Raw genomic sequence first — 15,055 nt, 5'->3', positions numbered from 1 at the left:
AAATACACACTCATCTATTTTAAGTGCCATTGTTTGTATCTTTTAATATTTTAAGGAATTTTTTGTACTTAATCAGGTATGTTGTCAGTAATCCATTTTGGAGTGATACGAATGTGTGAAAGTAGCGACTTCGAAACATGGCCTTATTTAAACAAAAAATATATGCAGACATTCGAAAAGTTTACAACGTATGAAAAATTATATAATTAGTGATAGCTGCCCTTTACACATGAAGAAAACATGAATAATTGAATTTAAGTGGCAAAATCAAAGGATACCACATCTAAAACGAGAATTCTCGCCATCCGTCATTGGGCTGTGGGAGTTTACGATTTTAGCTGTCAGCCAGTGCAGAAGAGACCCCTTGTGCAGGAGGCACCCCCTGCCACAAAGGGCTGCTCTGGTAGAGTTAAGCACTTTAGCGATTCTTACGGTGAGGGAAAGTGCCCAAGTGCAAGATATCCAGGTAGCAATAAAAAGTTTGGGTAAATGCCGCTGTCAGCTTTCAAAACGCATAAAAACGTTCTCGCACGTAAGGGGTTAATACATGGCTCAGGAAAAACGATGATTCGCATGATCCGTACGCAGCGTTTTAAATAACGTCATACTTTTTCACGCTAAACTTATTTACTGTCCTTGAAGGGTTTCAACGTCATTTCAAGGTGAGGAAACTGCGGCTGATCACTCCTTCCGATGGACTTGATACTTTAAAGTATCGAGTCCATCGGAAATTTGTTGTTCCTCGCAGCTTTGTTGTTCTTCGCAGGCGTCTTTCGTCAGCGGTGTTCGATAAACGTGGTTATTTCTAACATGCTGCGTGAATGGATGTGAAATTTTCGTAAAATAATATGAGATAAAATAAATTTTGATCCATTAGACATACATTTACACATACATCGTACACTTAACCCCACCTTCTCCGGAAAACAAAAAAGAATTAAAATCTCGTCGGTTAAAATAATTTAAAATATATCACTAATGGTCAAGAAACCTTGGGGCCACTTAAAAATGACGTCTACCAAAAGTTTTTTGTCATAAAAATATAATGATTTAATACTTCTCTTCCTGCGTTGAATGAAGGAATTAAGGTGTTTTCTAGTCGATATCGTTAAAAGGCATGGCAAAAAGTGTCGACGTAACCCAATAAATCACTTGCTCGTGACAAAGCTTGATTTGAAATATAATTATCCGAAAATCGGATAAAATTAACGCGTTACTGAGCGCGAACATTTATGTCGGAAATAATTCATTACTGACGAAAAATGTTGTATTTATGGAGTTATTTCTCGCATAAATCGAGAAATAGGCGATCTAGTGTTGCGGGTTGCCTGCCGGAAGGAACCTGAATTCACCCGCCACTCTTACGGAGTTCAGAGCCTTAATTCCAGAGTTAAAGAGCACCCTGAAGGTCATCTAATCGATGGAAAATGGCATTATGATTGGTATATTGAGGTTTTTTTATTATTGCTGATTTTGATTATAAATGATATACTTAAATGCAAAATATGATCCCTCAGCCCAAAAGTATAGATGGTAGTTGTTCTTTTTTCATCAAAAGCTTAAAAACTTGCAGAAAAAATTCTGTCATAAATTACTGAGCTATTAAGGAAAGAGTTACATGAATGAAATCTATTTTGATATAAAAAATTTCCGTATGCAACAATTTTCTCAAGAAAAGATGAAAATTAAGGAATCCTTCTTTTGACAGTTAGCCATGATTTTGTCGTGAAATTTAAAGTGTTATATACAGTTTTCTGCTATGAATATTTCTAATGGTGCTGCTCATGTCTTCATTATGTTGTTTGTATTTGCATACTTTTATCAACTGATTATAATTTGGGATGCAATATTTGAAGTATAGTTACTTGCATGACCTATTTCGTAATGATTACTCTTCTGCATGGGGAAAACTTCTTTCCGGTCTTACTTTAAAGTAGACTATCATTTTCCATTTATTTGATAGATTTATTTTCCATGTTAATGATTGAGGAAAAGTCCACGGATTTTTAATGTTGAATATAGTTTCCTTGTTGCTTTCAATTTTGTCTAAACTCCCTCCTCTAGGAATCATGTGCATAATTCATTCCTTCTTTTGTAGCAAGACTGTATGGATCATTTCCTTCGCATACCTTTTTTATATTAGCAGTAACTGATTGAAAGTGTGGACCATGTAATAAGGTAATGATGGATATAAATATATCGATTTGCTCTTTTTCTTGATTGAGAAGTTGTAAGAAAAAGCTTCAACCAATTATCATTTCTCTGCTTTCACAGGGAATCATAAATATATGTAAATTAATAATTAGGAGTGTCTAGAGATGAAGTTTCAACAGTTTTTTTTATGTAGGAGGTAAACTTAGGATAATTATTCAATATACACAGAAGGAAGTAGTATGAAAATTGAAGCTTAGATTCTGATTATAATAGGCTTCCTAGAATATAGTGTTTACTACTGGTGGTGACTGTAAACATTTCCCTATCTGCTATGGTTCAATCTTGTTCCTTGATCCATTCATTTCATACTGAATTGGTTTTTTTATTGATTTAAATTTTTTGATAGTTTTGTGCACCCAAAATTTCAGCATTGTAATATTTTTTGTTCCTGTAATTTTTCAAGATTTAAATGAAATCTTGACATCTCCATCATTGGCTTTGGGCCTATGACATAAGCTGGTATTCTGTTTATTTTCAGATGCTCCAAGATACTCAGCTCATGTCTTTGATTTGTGTACTACTATTAATGGATGGCTTGATGGTCACTTTGTGGGTCTCAGTGGATCCAATGCAGAGGCATCTAAAAAATCTCTCCCTTGAAATCTCCACGACAGACCGAAGTGTAGTATATCAACCACAGGTAAGCATGTATGATCTTAGGTTTTCCCGGCGTATCAGTTGCAGTAAAGTTTATCGGGTTTTCCACCGGTTGATGTCGTCCATGTCTCCCGATGTTTCGATCCGCGACTTCCTGATCATCCTCAGGGGATCTTCCGAATGCCGTTCTTCAAAAATTTTCCAGTGTATATACACTCCATCCGACTTCAGGTGTAACCTGATTGGTTCACGCTTGTTGAGGTTTTCCTCCCATTTTTGTTGTATATAATAGACTTCATTATTGGTCTCCAAGCATTGCTGATTTGGAAACCAGTGTCCCTGCAACAACTTCAACAAGAACGGCATTCGGAAGATCCCCTGAGGATGATCAGCAAGTCGCGGATCGAAACGTCAGGAGACACGGACGACATCAACCGGTGGAAAACCCGAGAAACTTTTCTGCACAGGTAAGCATGTCCATGATTTTCATACACCATATATTACCTCTAAACCCTTGATTGTTCTCATCACTGATCACCTTTTGAGTTAAAAATCTTCTGTAGCTGATACTACACACTGTCAGAAATTTGACCAAACCTAATCATTAAATATTCTTAGGTTTTTCTTAATATTTCATGAAATTACTCAACATTGGAAATGTATAGTTTTGTTAATAATGATATTAGGGTTGAAGTTTTCACCGATCTTTGATAATCTTGTAGTTATCCTCTAAAATTTCCAATACCATGCATAAATTGGTCCCAAATAAGGTATAAATGCATATAGCATATAATCTATAATGCTGTTTTGCATTAAAGATAAAGAAAAATTTTCCTATAGCATCGCATTTTTTTCAGGTGGAAGTTTGCCGCTCACAGCACACTCATGGTTGGCTGGGTGCTTTATATGTGTACAAAGGACTTTTATTGGTTGCTGGGTTATACATGGCATGGGAAACGAGAAGGGTCCAGATACCTGCTCTCAATGATTCACAGTATATTGGTGCTAGTGTGTACAGTGTGGTGATTACAAGTGTCATTGTTGTGGTGCTGGCGAACCTTATTTCGGACAGGGCAACCCTAGCCTTTGTAACCATTACAGCATTAATATTTGCCTCAACCACCACAACTCTTTGCCTGTTATTTGTGCCAAAGGTAATTGGATATAATTTTTACTCTTATGAGGATTATATCTCATATGTTAATTTCTTTGAAGCCTTATAAAATGGATGTCTTCAAATTATTGCTTCCGTGTGCCTAAAATATTTTTTTTCCTGAATTTTGTTGCAATCTTAACACTTTGCTTGTGCTGGGGCTTGATTGAGCTCTTGAAAATTATTTTAATTGACATATTTCATACATGATTGAATCACTTATATCACATTTTTAGTGCCTTGTTAACTTAAGAAATTCTTGATTCCTAAATTTTTATTTAAAATTCTACCACCACTGCTCTAAAGACCTAACTGATATAGTTCCCATTTTTTCTCATAGATTCATACCATATGGATTCATCCTGATGGTGACCCAATAGTTGAAAGCATGGGGCTTAAAATTGAATGCAACACAAGGAGGTAAGTCTCGTTTTTAGAAGGGCTTGCTCTTCATGGGCATCAAAGTGAAAATACGTATCCATTTATGATTAACAGATATTTTTAATTTAATAAATGAACTAGAATTTTTTAATGTTTTATAATCTAAATTCTGGTACTAGTGATCAGTTTATTTCATGTTTCATTCTTGGAAAATGAATTCAAATGAAGTACAATGGTGGAAAAAATTAACACAAAGCTTATTGGCAATCTGCAGGTTCTAGATGGATGCCTGCAACTAGTTCAGGAACTAGTTGCAGGCATCCACCATCCAAAATTTTATCCACATGATGCTCTCATGCTGCAGAGAATTTTTAAGCTACAAACCACTTGTATAGGGGAAATTTTAATCATATGTTTCTGTATGACAATGTGTAAAAGACCTGACTAAGAATTCTTCCTCAAATTTTCTGAATCTTGCTTTTTCCCACATCCCACCTAGAATAAAGTTTTCTCTCATCAAGATCTCTGTAAATGAAGTCAACACATTAGGCATTGAAACTGCTTAAAAGCACAATTGGTGGTGTAGTTCATAAGGTATCATGCTACAAGGTTTTATGGATCAAATCTTGGTAATGGTTGATAGCAGTCCCTGAGTTGGCTGCATTCAGATGCCAATGAGCTTTGAATTAATTTTTCCCATTATTGTACATTTAACTTTTTTCTGTGAGAAAACTTACCTCTTAAAAAAATTGCTCTCATTAATTTTCAGGTTTGTTATTGATGAGAAGCGTGAGATGTATTATAGGGTGGAAGTACAAAATCGTGTTTATAGAAGAGAATTAGCTGCTTTAGACCTTGATATTAGCAGATTAGAGAGGCAGTTGAGTGAATCACCAGTGCCATCAACATCCACAAATTCTGCTGGTGATTCTCCCAAAAAGGTAAGCATCAAGTTTTTTTATAATTACATTGCCTATATAATTAAGCGAATCATAGATAATTTTGTAGTGATTTTGTATGCTACAAGCTGAGATGGTTGAGGAGATTTTTTGTGAGACAATGATGAGAGAGATACACAAGCCCATATCATTGCCTAATAATGGCCCTATAATTGTGGTCTTTGAGGGAGCTAACTGTGATTGTATTTTAACCTCCTGAAAAACTTTTACCATTCAGATTACCTAATTTTCCAAATACTAAGGAAGATATTTTTCATCAGAATTTAGGTAAAATATGAGGATTCCTTCTGAATACTTGTAGGCAAGCATTTCCTTCCATTTTTTCAATCGCAATCCTAATTGAAGGTTTATTTTGTCACCTGATAATAATTGATGGAGTGATTAGTCCAATCTATTTAGTAATTTTGGCTTAAGTAAATTTAATAGTTTTCTTGCTACAGGATGGCTGTATTATGATTACTTGTTTCACATGTACTTTATTGGTTTAACAAAAAGTGTTATGTAATATAATCGCATGTTTTCCATTCATAACACAGAAATTTGAATGAGCAAATATTCCACATTTTGAGGTCATGCAGCTCCTATGAAAACTGCATTTAAAGTAGTAATCTTATGGAAACATTTTCCCAAAGGTTGCCATTGTTGAAGAGGAGAGCGAGATCCAGACAGAGGAGTCAAACGCAGAGGGCGAGGGAGAGAACTACCATGAGCGGGACATGAACTGCAGCACGCAGACAGTGCACCTCCAAGTGGCTGCTCCCCCTGCCCCCAGGGCCAGCTGGCCATCGGCTGACCCGGGTCCCCGCCGTCACGTGTCCTTTGGCTCGCAGCCGGACCTCGACGAGCGGCGCAAAGTGTCCGAAGCAACTTCTGTGTCCGCCATCCCACTCCCCACTTCCTCCTCGTCCTCGTCCTCCACGCACGCTCCCTCCTCCGTCCTTCGGAGGCTTCTGCACTTTGCCCAGCTCACAGGAGGGGGAGACCACCACGGACGTTGGTCCTCCTCTGCCTTGAAGCCCAAGCGGGGCCTGGCGGGCACGTCGGCATCGGGAGCAGTGGCCGCCGCACTGAGGCACCACGTCAAGTATGTAGCAAACCTTGTGCCGGCCGGGTCGATGGCAGCATCCACAGCCCCTGAGATAGTGGTGATCGGGAAGCCACCATCGTCGAGATCTGGGAGTGTGGTGTTTGCAGACCCGGTCATCTCGATAACGCACAATGGGGATGTGGATAGGGGGGATGAGTGGGGAGATGGGGGGGAGTGTGGGGGCTCAGATGGGGACTCGGAGGAGATTGACCTGCCAAAGGTATGTGAAATCTTTGATTATTTATGCCTAGTTGGAAAAGATCAAGGCACCTCACTGTTGTCATGCAGAGTCATATTCAGATCTCTACTTCACAATTTACTCCTGAGTTTATATTTGCCAATGAGGCTCTACTTATGGCCTCAATTTGGTCCTGGATGTATATTTTCTGGTAATCATTTTTGGCATGACTTGGTGAAATCATCATACAAATGTGAGGGAATAAATATTACCTTATTACATTGCATAATAATGTCCTGTCCTGTAAAATTTTATGTACTACAACAGAGACCTCAATCCAAGCTTATGACTCATTTTTTAGCACATTGAGATGAAAATTGAGCAGAATTTGAGCGATACCAGCCTTGGTGGCAGGTTAAAGTCCCCACGTGCCAAACCGAAGGTTGCGGGTTCAAGTCCCGCCTGGGTAGGTTTTCCCCAGTCCAGGGCATGGATGTTCATGCATGTTTAATTGTTGTATGCTGTGAAAATCGTGATGTAAAGGCCAAATAGTACTGTTTTTGGTGGTTTACCAATAAATAAAATAGATCCATTTATCTTGCATGAATATCATAAAGTTGTGACTCTCATATTTCAGTCTTATGCATAGTTCCCTCTAAGTGTTGTTCCTTTCTCTTAAGGGGATGGACGGTGGCGGTGAGGATGAGGAGGGCTGGGACCCCTCTCAAGAGCCAGACTCCCGCCTCTCCTCGGGGCCACGAAAATTCTCCCTCTCCGCCTGCCTCTCAGGCGACGACGACGACCCAGGAGGCACCCGCGGCTCACCCTCCCACGAGCACCGCCCCCATCACCGCCGCAGCCACGGCAACGCTCGCCCACCACCCGCGCCCTCATTCCGGGAACGAGCCCGTGGCTCCCCCCGCTTTCCCCACAAGATCGTCCCCACAGTTGCGTGTGGGAGCATGGGTGAATTGAGGGACTGGCGGGGATCCAACTCTTCGGGAATCGGCGGCAGCAGGCTCCGCCTCAAACCCCCATCCAGCAACGCGTTTGGCTCTGCAGCGAGTCGCGTCCAGAGGCGGCACCCTAACCTGTTGATGGGGCCAGAGCTGCCCGGGAAGTGTCGCTCTTTAGATGCTAGCATGGACCTGCCACATCACGGCCCAGGGGGCGTAGGAGGCGGCGTGGTGAGTGGGGGTGGAGGGGTTGGAGGAGGAAGTGGAGAACCCAACAGGGTTCTGAGCAAGGGGATATGTTTGAGGTGTGGTGGTGTCAGACCCAGGAGGAGCAGTAGTGGAACATGTTCAGCCGTGGGTTTGAAGACGGTGGGACTGCTCAAGTATGAGAGGGGCCCAGATAGGGACGTCAGCCGGCTGGAGAGACCCAAGTGTGAGTGTTTGGACTCGTCACGTGCGGCTAGCATGAGTCCAAATTGTGATGTGTGGTGCGTGGAACAAGCAGACGAGAGGCTGCAAGACTTTATTCCCTTGAGTGAGTTGTTGGTGTCTTCGGCGGGTGGAGGCCCAATGGAGCTCTCGTCAGGAAAGAGGACAGATTCTCAGTGTTGAGGAAAATTAGCAAGTGAATGAGCGTGGTGCAAAGCTGATCCTTGCGAATCTGAGTGAGCAGAACAATATCACTCAATCATTAAGCGGGTAGTATAAATAAAGTCATCAGTGTCCTATTGAAAATAACTTTAGGAAAATGTGTGAGCAATATGAAATGCGATGTTTAATTGGAATGGTTTTGTTTTCAAGATGAGAAATTTACTCACATCATAACAGCATACTTTATTCCACTTATTATGGAAGGAAAAGCCTGGTTTTTAGCAAAAGGAACTGGAGATTTGATCTTGGTAAAGTAAAAAGTCAGTGTGACATTAGAGTGCCATAGTATTTGCAATTATGCGATACATATTTTCCAAAGTGATCAATTGCAACACAATCACATAATGAATAATTCTGCAGTTGATATTGATATGGTCTCGATTGGTGGTTTTTATGAATATCAGTCTGTTTATTAATTGGTATTAGATCATCTTGTAAGCTTAGCTTATTTTCATCAATGGCACATGCTATATAGGACAATTTGAGGAGTTCCTTTCTATGAGCCTCCATTTCCAGCTGTATTTCAAATAAATGTCCCCATCCTCCATTTGTATGACATTGTCTCAAGCCTTGTCACCCATTCACCAATTTACATTGGTCGGATAGTAATAGGTCACCTAGTAGCTTGTCAGATCATATGAAACATGTGTATTAAGCAGCTTTTTGGGAACCATGGCTGAAATTAGTCGAACTTTCAAAATGCAGTTTTTGGACCGATGAAATTTTGGGATTGAATTGGGGATTTGGGATCACATTTGTTACTCAATATATCTCATTATGGGTAGCTAAAATCACACAAATTTTGGACACTGTGGTTCGCTGATTGTTGTTGGAATGGCAATGACTTTGACCTATCACTGAGACTTAATCAGTATATGGGACTGGTTTTTAGTTGGGAAAATAGCTGGAAAAGTGATATCAATTATGGATCTAAAAGAAGAAAAATGTAGGTGTTTAATTTTGCAGCCACTGCCGGCATTGTCAATTAAATAATTTTTTGTATTTATTTGGTTATTCTACTCATGTTCTTACTTTACCTGTTCTTCACTTACCATTGTTTCCTTTGCAAAACATGAAAGGGGTTTGGCTTAACTAATGTGTAATGAGTGCAGTGGGAACAAGGCATGAGACCATCATCAAAAACTTATTGGAAGTAGGTAAATGAATGGAATAACATAAGTGGAAAAGATTATAATTGTCATTATCAATGGCAAGAGGCATTGCCTTGAGACGGTGCCAAAATATTTTTGATACTAATGCACTTCACGATTGCAAATAAATTGAGCACTATGCATATACTGACCCCTGGATAGAAAACTCAATTTTGTTTGGTAGACCAGCTTTAGTTATTGATTTTGATAATTCAAACTTGATATTGTCTGTCCAAGTGGGTTAATCAGAGTCACTCACTTTTAACCTGTCAGATCAGTCTGAGGCCATATCATTCAGGGAATGATTAGCAAATGTAATTTTGATAGCAATATCCTTAGATTGAATCCATGCATACAGAAAGCATTAGTGTGGAGAGCGTGGGCTATAAAGGGTGAAAGAATGGATTCAGGGCTGCACGTCTACAATTCGTGACATGGTGGCATTTTTATGGTATCAAACAAAATAACTCATCATAGTGTACGTTGACAAAATTAAAATTCTTTTTGCACCCTCTTTGTTTAATGGCTGAAACAAACTCATCAAGTGTCTACAGCAATTTCAAATGTTGGCTAGTAGTAAAAAAAACCTAGGTAATAAAAATGTGGAAAAACTCGTGGTCACCTACTTGGGAGTCTAATCCACTTGAGATTTTTGAATTGAGTAAAGTGGTTTCCATAAGCAAGCTTTTCATAACCCCTTGCTATTACATGCTGTGTTGCCCAATCACTTCCATTCTGAAAACATTCAGTCTTTACTTAGGTGGCGTCTACGTCGAGTTTCAAAAGTATGCTAGGTAATCATTTTCTTAGGGAAGTATTTACTAAGCCTCTATTTGCTAACCTACAAGTTTTTATGAATGCAATGCGGAGGGCTCCTTTATCAGCCATAAAGAGGGGATGGGTGAGAACAGATTCATCAGATAAAAATAGTAGAAAAACAGTACATAATTAAAAAGATTTATGCCATTTTACTGTCATAAATTTTGGGCCGTGAGAATGAATTCCTTAACATATTTTTTAACCCTGAATCTCCAATTAATTTATTTTTGATCGGAATGGTTCAATTAGTGTTTAGGGAAGTTATATAGTTTGTGTCCATCATAGATTCATGCGATTCTTTTTCTAGTCACCTTGACCTTGGGTGTAAACTTTTGAGTGTAAAGTCTACCATGGTCATTGTGTGCAAGTTTCCAGTAGTGTCAAATGAAACATGATTCCTGTCATATATTGCATAAAATTTTCCCTTAGAACGCAGATAAAAAGCGATTATCATGATAAAGCATCTGCACAACAAACCGTTTCAATTTGGGCGATGGACTTACTTTTGTAGTGATAGTGATCCCCCAATGGTGTGCTCCGTCCTGTGTGGTTCAGTCTGTTCTTTCCTCATCAACTGTATGAGCTAATCATACCAATTCTGAAACTGTCTACCCCCTTTGAATCCAAAATTGTCATTTTCAGGGAATTTGATGAAGCTGCATCCGTCAAATCGGTAGAAAAACAGTGTTCATATGTTAGAGTTTTAGAAAAAGATTTCACAGGGACAAATTATTCAAAATGAAATGTGAAATTCCCATGAGCACAAATATTGTAGAAACTGGTGGCACAAGGGATTGAAGATTTAGAAGTCAGTGAGAGGGATGATAAGTATAAGAAGCAGATACATAAGGGAATATGAGATAAACTAGGGGAACTTATAAGGGCATGATCTCTTCTAACGGAGCATCTGGGAAATTATTTCCTCTCTCAGTTTATGCTGTATTACCCAAGAGAGTGATCAAGTTCTGTGTTGCATTTCAAAGTGCATAGAAAGCTAATTTTACGCAAATAAGTAGCTCAATGGAGACAATTTAAGATTTAATTGGCAAACCTCCATGATAAGGGAAAGGTTTGATTAAATTCAAAGGCTTTGCACCATTAACAAAGGTGCTTTGACCAAAAAAATGAAGACAAAAAAAGGAATGGTTGAGTGGGGATAGTAAGGAGGGTTTATTAATATACTGCTCAAAGTCAGGGGAATCGGTGTGTGGTGGTAAGTTGTTCCAGCTGGGATGGTGCATCTATTTTTTGTGACAGCAGAATTCATGTGGTGGCCATTTATGGTCGAACTTTGCACAATTAATTTGAAAAACTATTGCTTGGAACTATTAAAAACCAGACTCTTGTTCTGAAATCAGTGTGGTAGAATTTCTACGTCATTGTTTACTTCCTGCATTAGATTTATGCTGTGACAATATTTATTCTGTGCCATATTTATTATTTGTATACATCATAAGAGAATGACTTAAATTTTTTTTTAATTTTTGAAAAAGTTATGAAATATCTCTAGATTTTTCCCACATGATTTTCTACAATGATTATTTCCCTAAGTGAGGATTTGCTCTTCCTTAATGACTTGATAAGAATCAAGAATTTGTGAAGGCAGCATCATAGCAGTAGTGTATATATGTTGATTAAAACTGCCTGTAATTTCTACATGTGTATATCTCGAGGACCAATGTGATGGAGTTGAGAATATTTTAAAAATGTGACTACTATCATCTCAATATTTTGACAATCAGATATCATTTTTATGTGACTGGTTCACTATTTTTGTTCACCATCTTCCTTGATTTTTGTCTAGTCCTTCCAGAAAAATAAATGTACATAAACATTTCATGTGAAGATACCTTCGAAACATAATAAATGGAAATGAATTTTTGTATATTACACTGAACTTTTCCTTTTCTCTCGGAGAACATGTTCAACAATGATAAGGTTTTGCCTTTTATTTTTAGGTCGTAGAATCCCAAACTATTATTTTCATCCACTTCCTGGCTCAGCTTTGTTCTCCTCAAAAATATTTTCCCCATTTTTGGAAATGATTTGTATCCATGTTATCAACCTTAGTTTTCCATCTGGTTATTTCTCTATGTGTTTGACCAGTGACACCTAAACATTGTGCCTAATCTTTTTTCTGAGTTTTATCGGATATCTTGAGAGAAAGAAATGCTTGAAATGAACCAAACCATATTAATCTAGCTTTTATTATTGCACCAGTTGTGGCGGAAGTGAGGGGCCTAAGACAGCTGGAGCTGAGCAGACCAACGTTCTTGGACTTTTTTATTATTCATTTGGGCATTTGTGTACCTTGCGTCCAAATCGTGAAAATGACTACCGGATATATATTTCACCGCCGTTCACGCGGCAGGTTTAGAAATATTACACATGACTACCGGAGGCAAAAATTATCCAACTCAGAAAACGTGGGGAGATGGGCCAATTGAGGTCAAAGTCAGGAATGGTTTGGGGAATTTGCCGAGTAAGGGAGTCAGTGAAAGCCAACGTTTTGCACCAGGAGAATCCTTGGGCATAGTTGAGTGAGCCGTTCTGTATGCCATCGAAGATGCCCTATTTGCTATATTACTTTTGTGGTATATTGTGGAGATCAGTGGCGCAGCGTGGGGGAGGTTTTGGGGGATAAAACCCCCCCCCAGACCTCAGAGAAATTTTGAAGTGTAATCCATTTCACTTAATTGGATTAATATTAATTATAGGATACTGTAAATATTAATAAAATATCCCTCAGAAGGCCGCAAAACTCACCATTTTGAACCATTTATATGAAAATTTTTCTAGGGGAGGGCGCCAGCATTACCCTGGAGGGTATTCCACACCCTCAGACACCCCAGTTTTTTGCACCTAAAACCCCCCCTAGCCTTAATTCCTAGCTGCGCCACTGGTGGAGATTACATAATTAGCAGCCACAAAAGAAAGAATTGTATGGACACCCCCAAATAAAATCCTGGAAATATGAGGTGTCCAGGGGCAGTCTGGCCAGGTTGGCTGATTGGCAATCGCTGAGGACCCTAGGCTTAGGGTGCCCCTACAATGCTCACCTCTTTTGTGAAGCGTATGTGAAAGCTGTAATGAAAAAATACTCAGATTACTTGAACCAAAGTTTCTGTGCTGTTATAAAATTCTACGTTTTCCTTAGTTGCTTTATTTACAACATGCTCAAGGTAAAAGGATAATGTAAAAAAATAAATAAACTAAAGACATCAGAAGATAAATGAGTACCTGATGTGTTTTCAAAAGGGTTTTTCGAGAAGGTTATTTTTGAGTATTTCTTTAGATTTTTGAGCAGTTTCGAGGCATAAATTCACTTAATAGACAAGAGAACCATAATGGATTATTAAATTTTATGAGCTGAGTAGTATTCACTTTTCATAGCATTTTTCCTTAAGGAATTTCTATTTTTCATTTTCTTTTAGCTGGTTTTTAAGAACCAGAATAGCATCAAAATCCATTTCCAGGCATGTGATTTCCTAAACTTTTCCGGGGGGGGGGGGGGGGGGGCCCCAGCCGAGGGTGGCAAGGTTTGGAGTGAGCTATTCTCTCACCTATCCAAACTAACTTTCGGGTTGAAGCATTGAGAGCAATGCAGAAACATAGGATGGACCTCATTTTGAAGATAATCAGCATCTCCATTTGTTTTCTTGGTCTCTATTTCCATAAGATCTTCGTAACCTTTACACCAGGGGTCTTCATCCTTTTTTTAATGCTAGGGCCAAAAATTTATTACACATCATTCGGAGGTAGTTTTCCACCTCATCAACAAAATTTAAAAAAAAGTAATTATTAACTAGGTGCAATAATCTTTATTGGTTCAATTGATCAATGCGGCGTTTGGCATTTTTATTTTTGACGAGTGTGTCTATATATATTTTATGTTGTGGACCGCATTACAATATTCAATATTTTCTTTAGCCTCTAGGGGCCGCAAGAAATTAGTCGGAGGAGCCGCATGAGGGGACCGATGCCTCGACCCCAAAGAATGCCTCCTAGTGCAAGGGATGCATTCTTTGGGGTCTTTGCGCGAATCGAATTTGCATTATTTGAGACCATTATAACATCGTGAACGTAGGGATGCGTTCCCGGTAGCATACGTGTTGGGTATAAACCATGTACATAATACTAAAACATGTTGCTATAGCCTTGGAAAACCTTATTTATGTAAACAATTTTAGTTTAAAATATCTTTAAAAACAGTCGGAACTTCATTCAAAGACGCTTTTTCTCCTAAAAAAGAAATTCATGCGTGCTTTTAAAATTCCCTCAACGTATGGGTAGTCTAACATCCAGGAAAAAAAATACATGTTTCTCTGGAGTTTGTAATACATTGGCAGCAGTAGACGAATTTTCAAACCGGTCTAAAAACAATTCTTGTGTTACCAGGCTCATTGCTTGTTTCGTTGTTGCTCATTCAAATGACAGGCAAATGCATCTTTGAATACCCTTTCATTGCTTGCGGAGTTTGTGAATAAATCATAACTGGCTTTAATTTGAAAGTCCCCCGAGGCATTAGCACCCAGTGATGCAGCGAGGGGGGGGAGGGTTTTTGGGGGTTGAAAACCCCCCCCCCTCCAGAGCTCAGAGAATCTTCTAAGTTTAATCCATTTTACTTAATTTGATTAATATAACTTATGGAAGAGTGTTTGGATTGATAAAATATCCCACATAAAGTTGTAAAACTCACCATTTTGAACCACATATCTTTAAAATTTTCTGGTGGAGGGCCCCCGCACCTTACGCTTACTATGGCAGATTTGCCGCACCCCCCAGGTCTAGCTGCACCTAAAACCCCCCCTAGGCTTATTCCTAGCTGCGCCCCTATTACCACCAAGCAGCAACGTGAAACGGACTTTAAATGCCTTTAAATCTGACCCAGGTTTTTCTTCCCTGAAAA

The 15,055-nt window shown here is 39.0% G+C and overlaps 1 protein-coding gene across 1 annotated transcript in view; it reads left to right on the top strand.

Moving 5' to 3' along the window:
* LOC124158187 (gamma-aminobutyric acid type B receptor subunit 2-like) overlaps positions 1–12,036 on the top strand; it is a 172,229-nt gene extending 160,193 nt beyond the window's left edge. Inside the window, exons 11-16 of the mRNA XM_046533375.1 lie at positions 2,693–2,854; positions 3,669–3,965; positions 4,305–4,384; positions 5,115–5,286; positions 5,937–6,611; positions 7,250–12,036. Of these exons, the coding sequence (XP_046389331.1) occupies positions 2,693–2,854; positions 3,669–3,965; positions 4,305–4,384; positions 5,115–5,286; positions 5,937–6,611; positions 7,250–8,137 (2,274 nt within the window). The 3' untranslated portion in view covers positions 8,138–12,036. The remainder of the gene's footprint in view (positions 1–2,692; positions 2,855–3,668; positions 3,966–4,304; positions 4,385–5,114; positions 5,287–5,936; positions 6,612–7,249) is intronic.
* The last annotated feature ends 3,019 nt before the right edge of the window (positions 12,037–15,055 follow it).

This window comes from Ischnura elegans, chromosome 4 (genome assembly GCF_921293095.1).
Source record: "Ischnura elegans chromosome 4, ioIscEleg1.1, whole genome shotgun sequence".
Classification (NCBI taxonomy): Eukaryota; Metazoa; Arthropoda; class Insecta; order Odonata; family Coenagrionidae; genus Ischnura; species Ischnura elegans.
The sequence above is the reverse complement of the archived record's forward strand: the minus strand, read 5'-3'. Positions and strand labels throughout refer to the sequence as shown.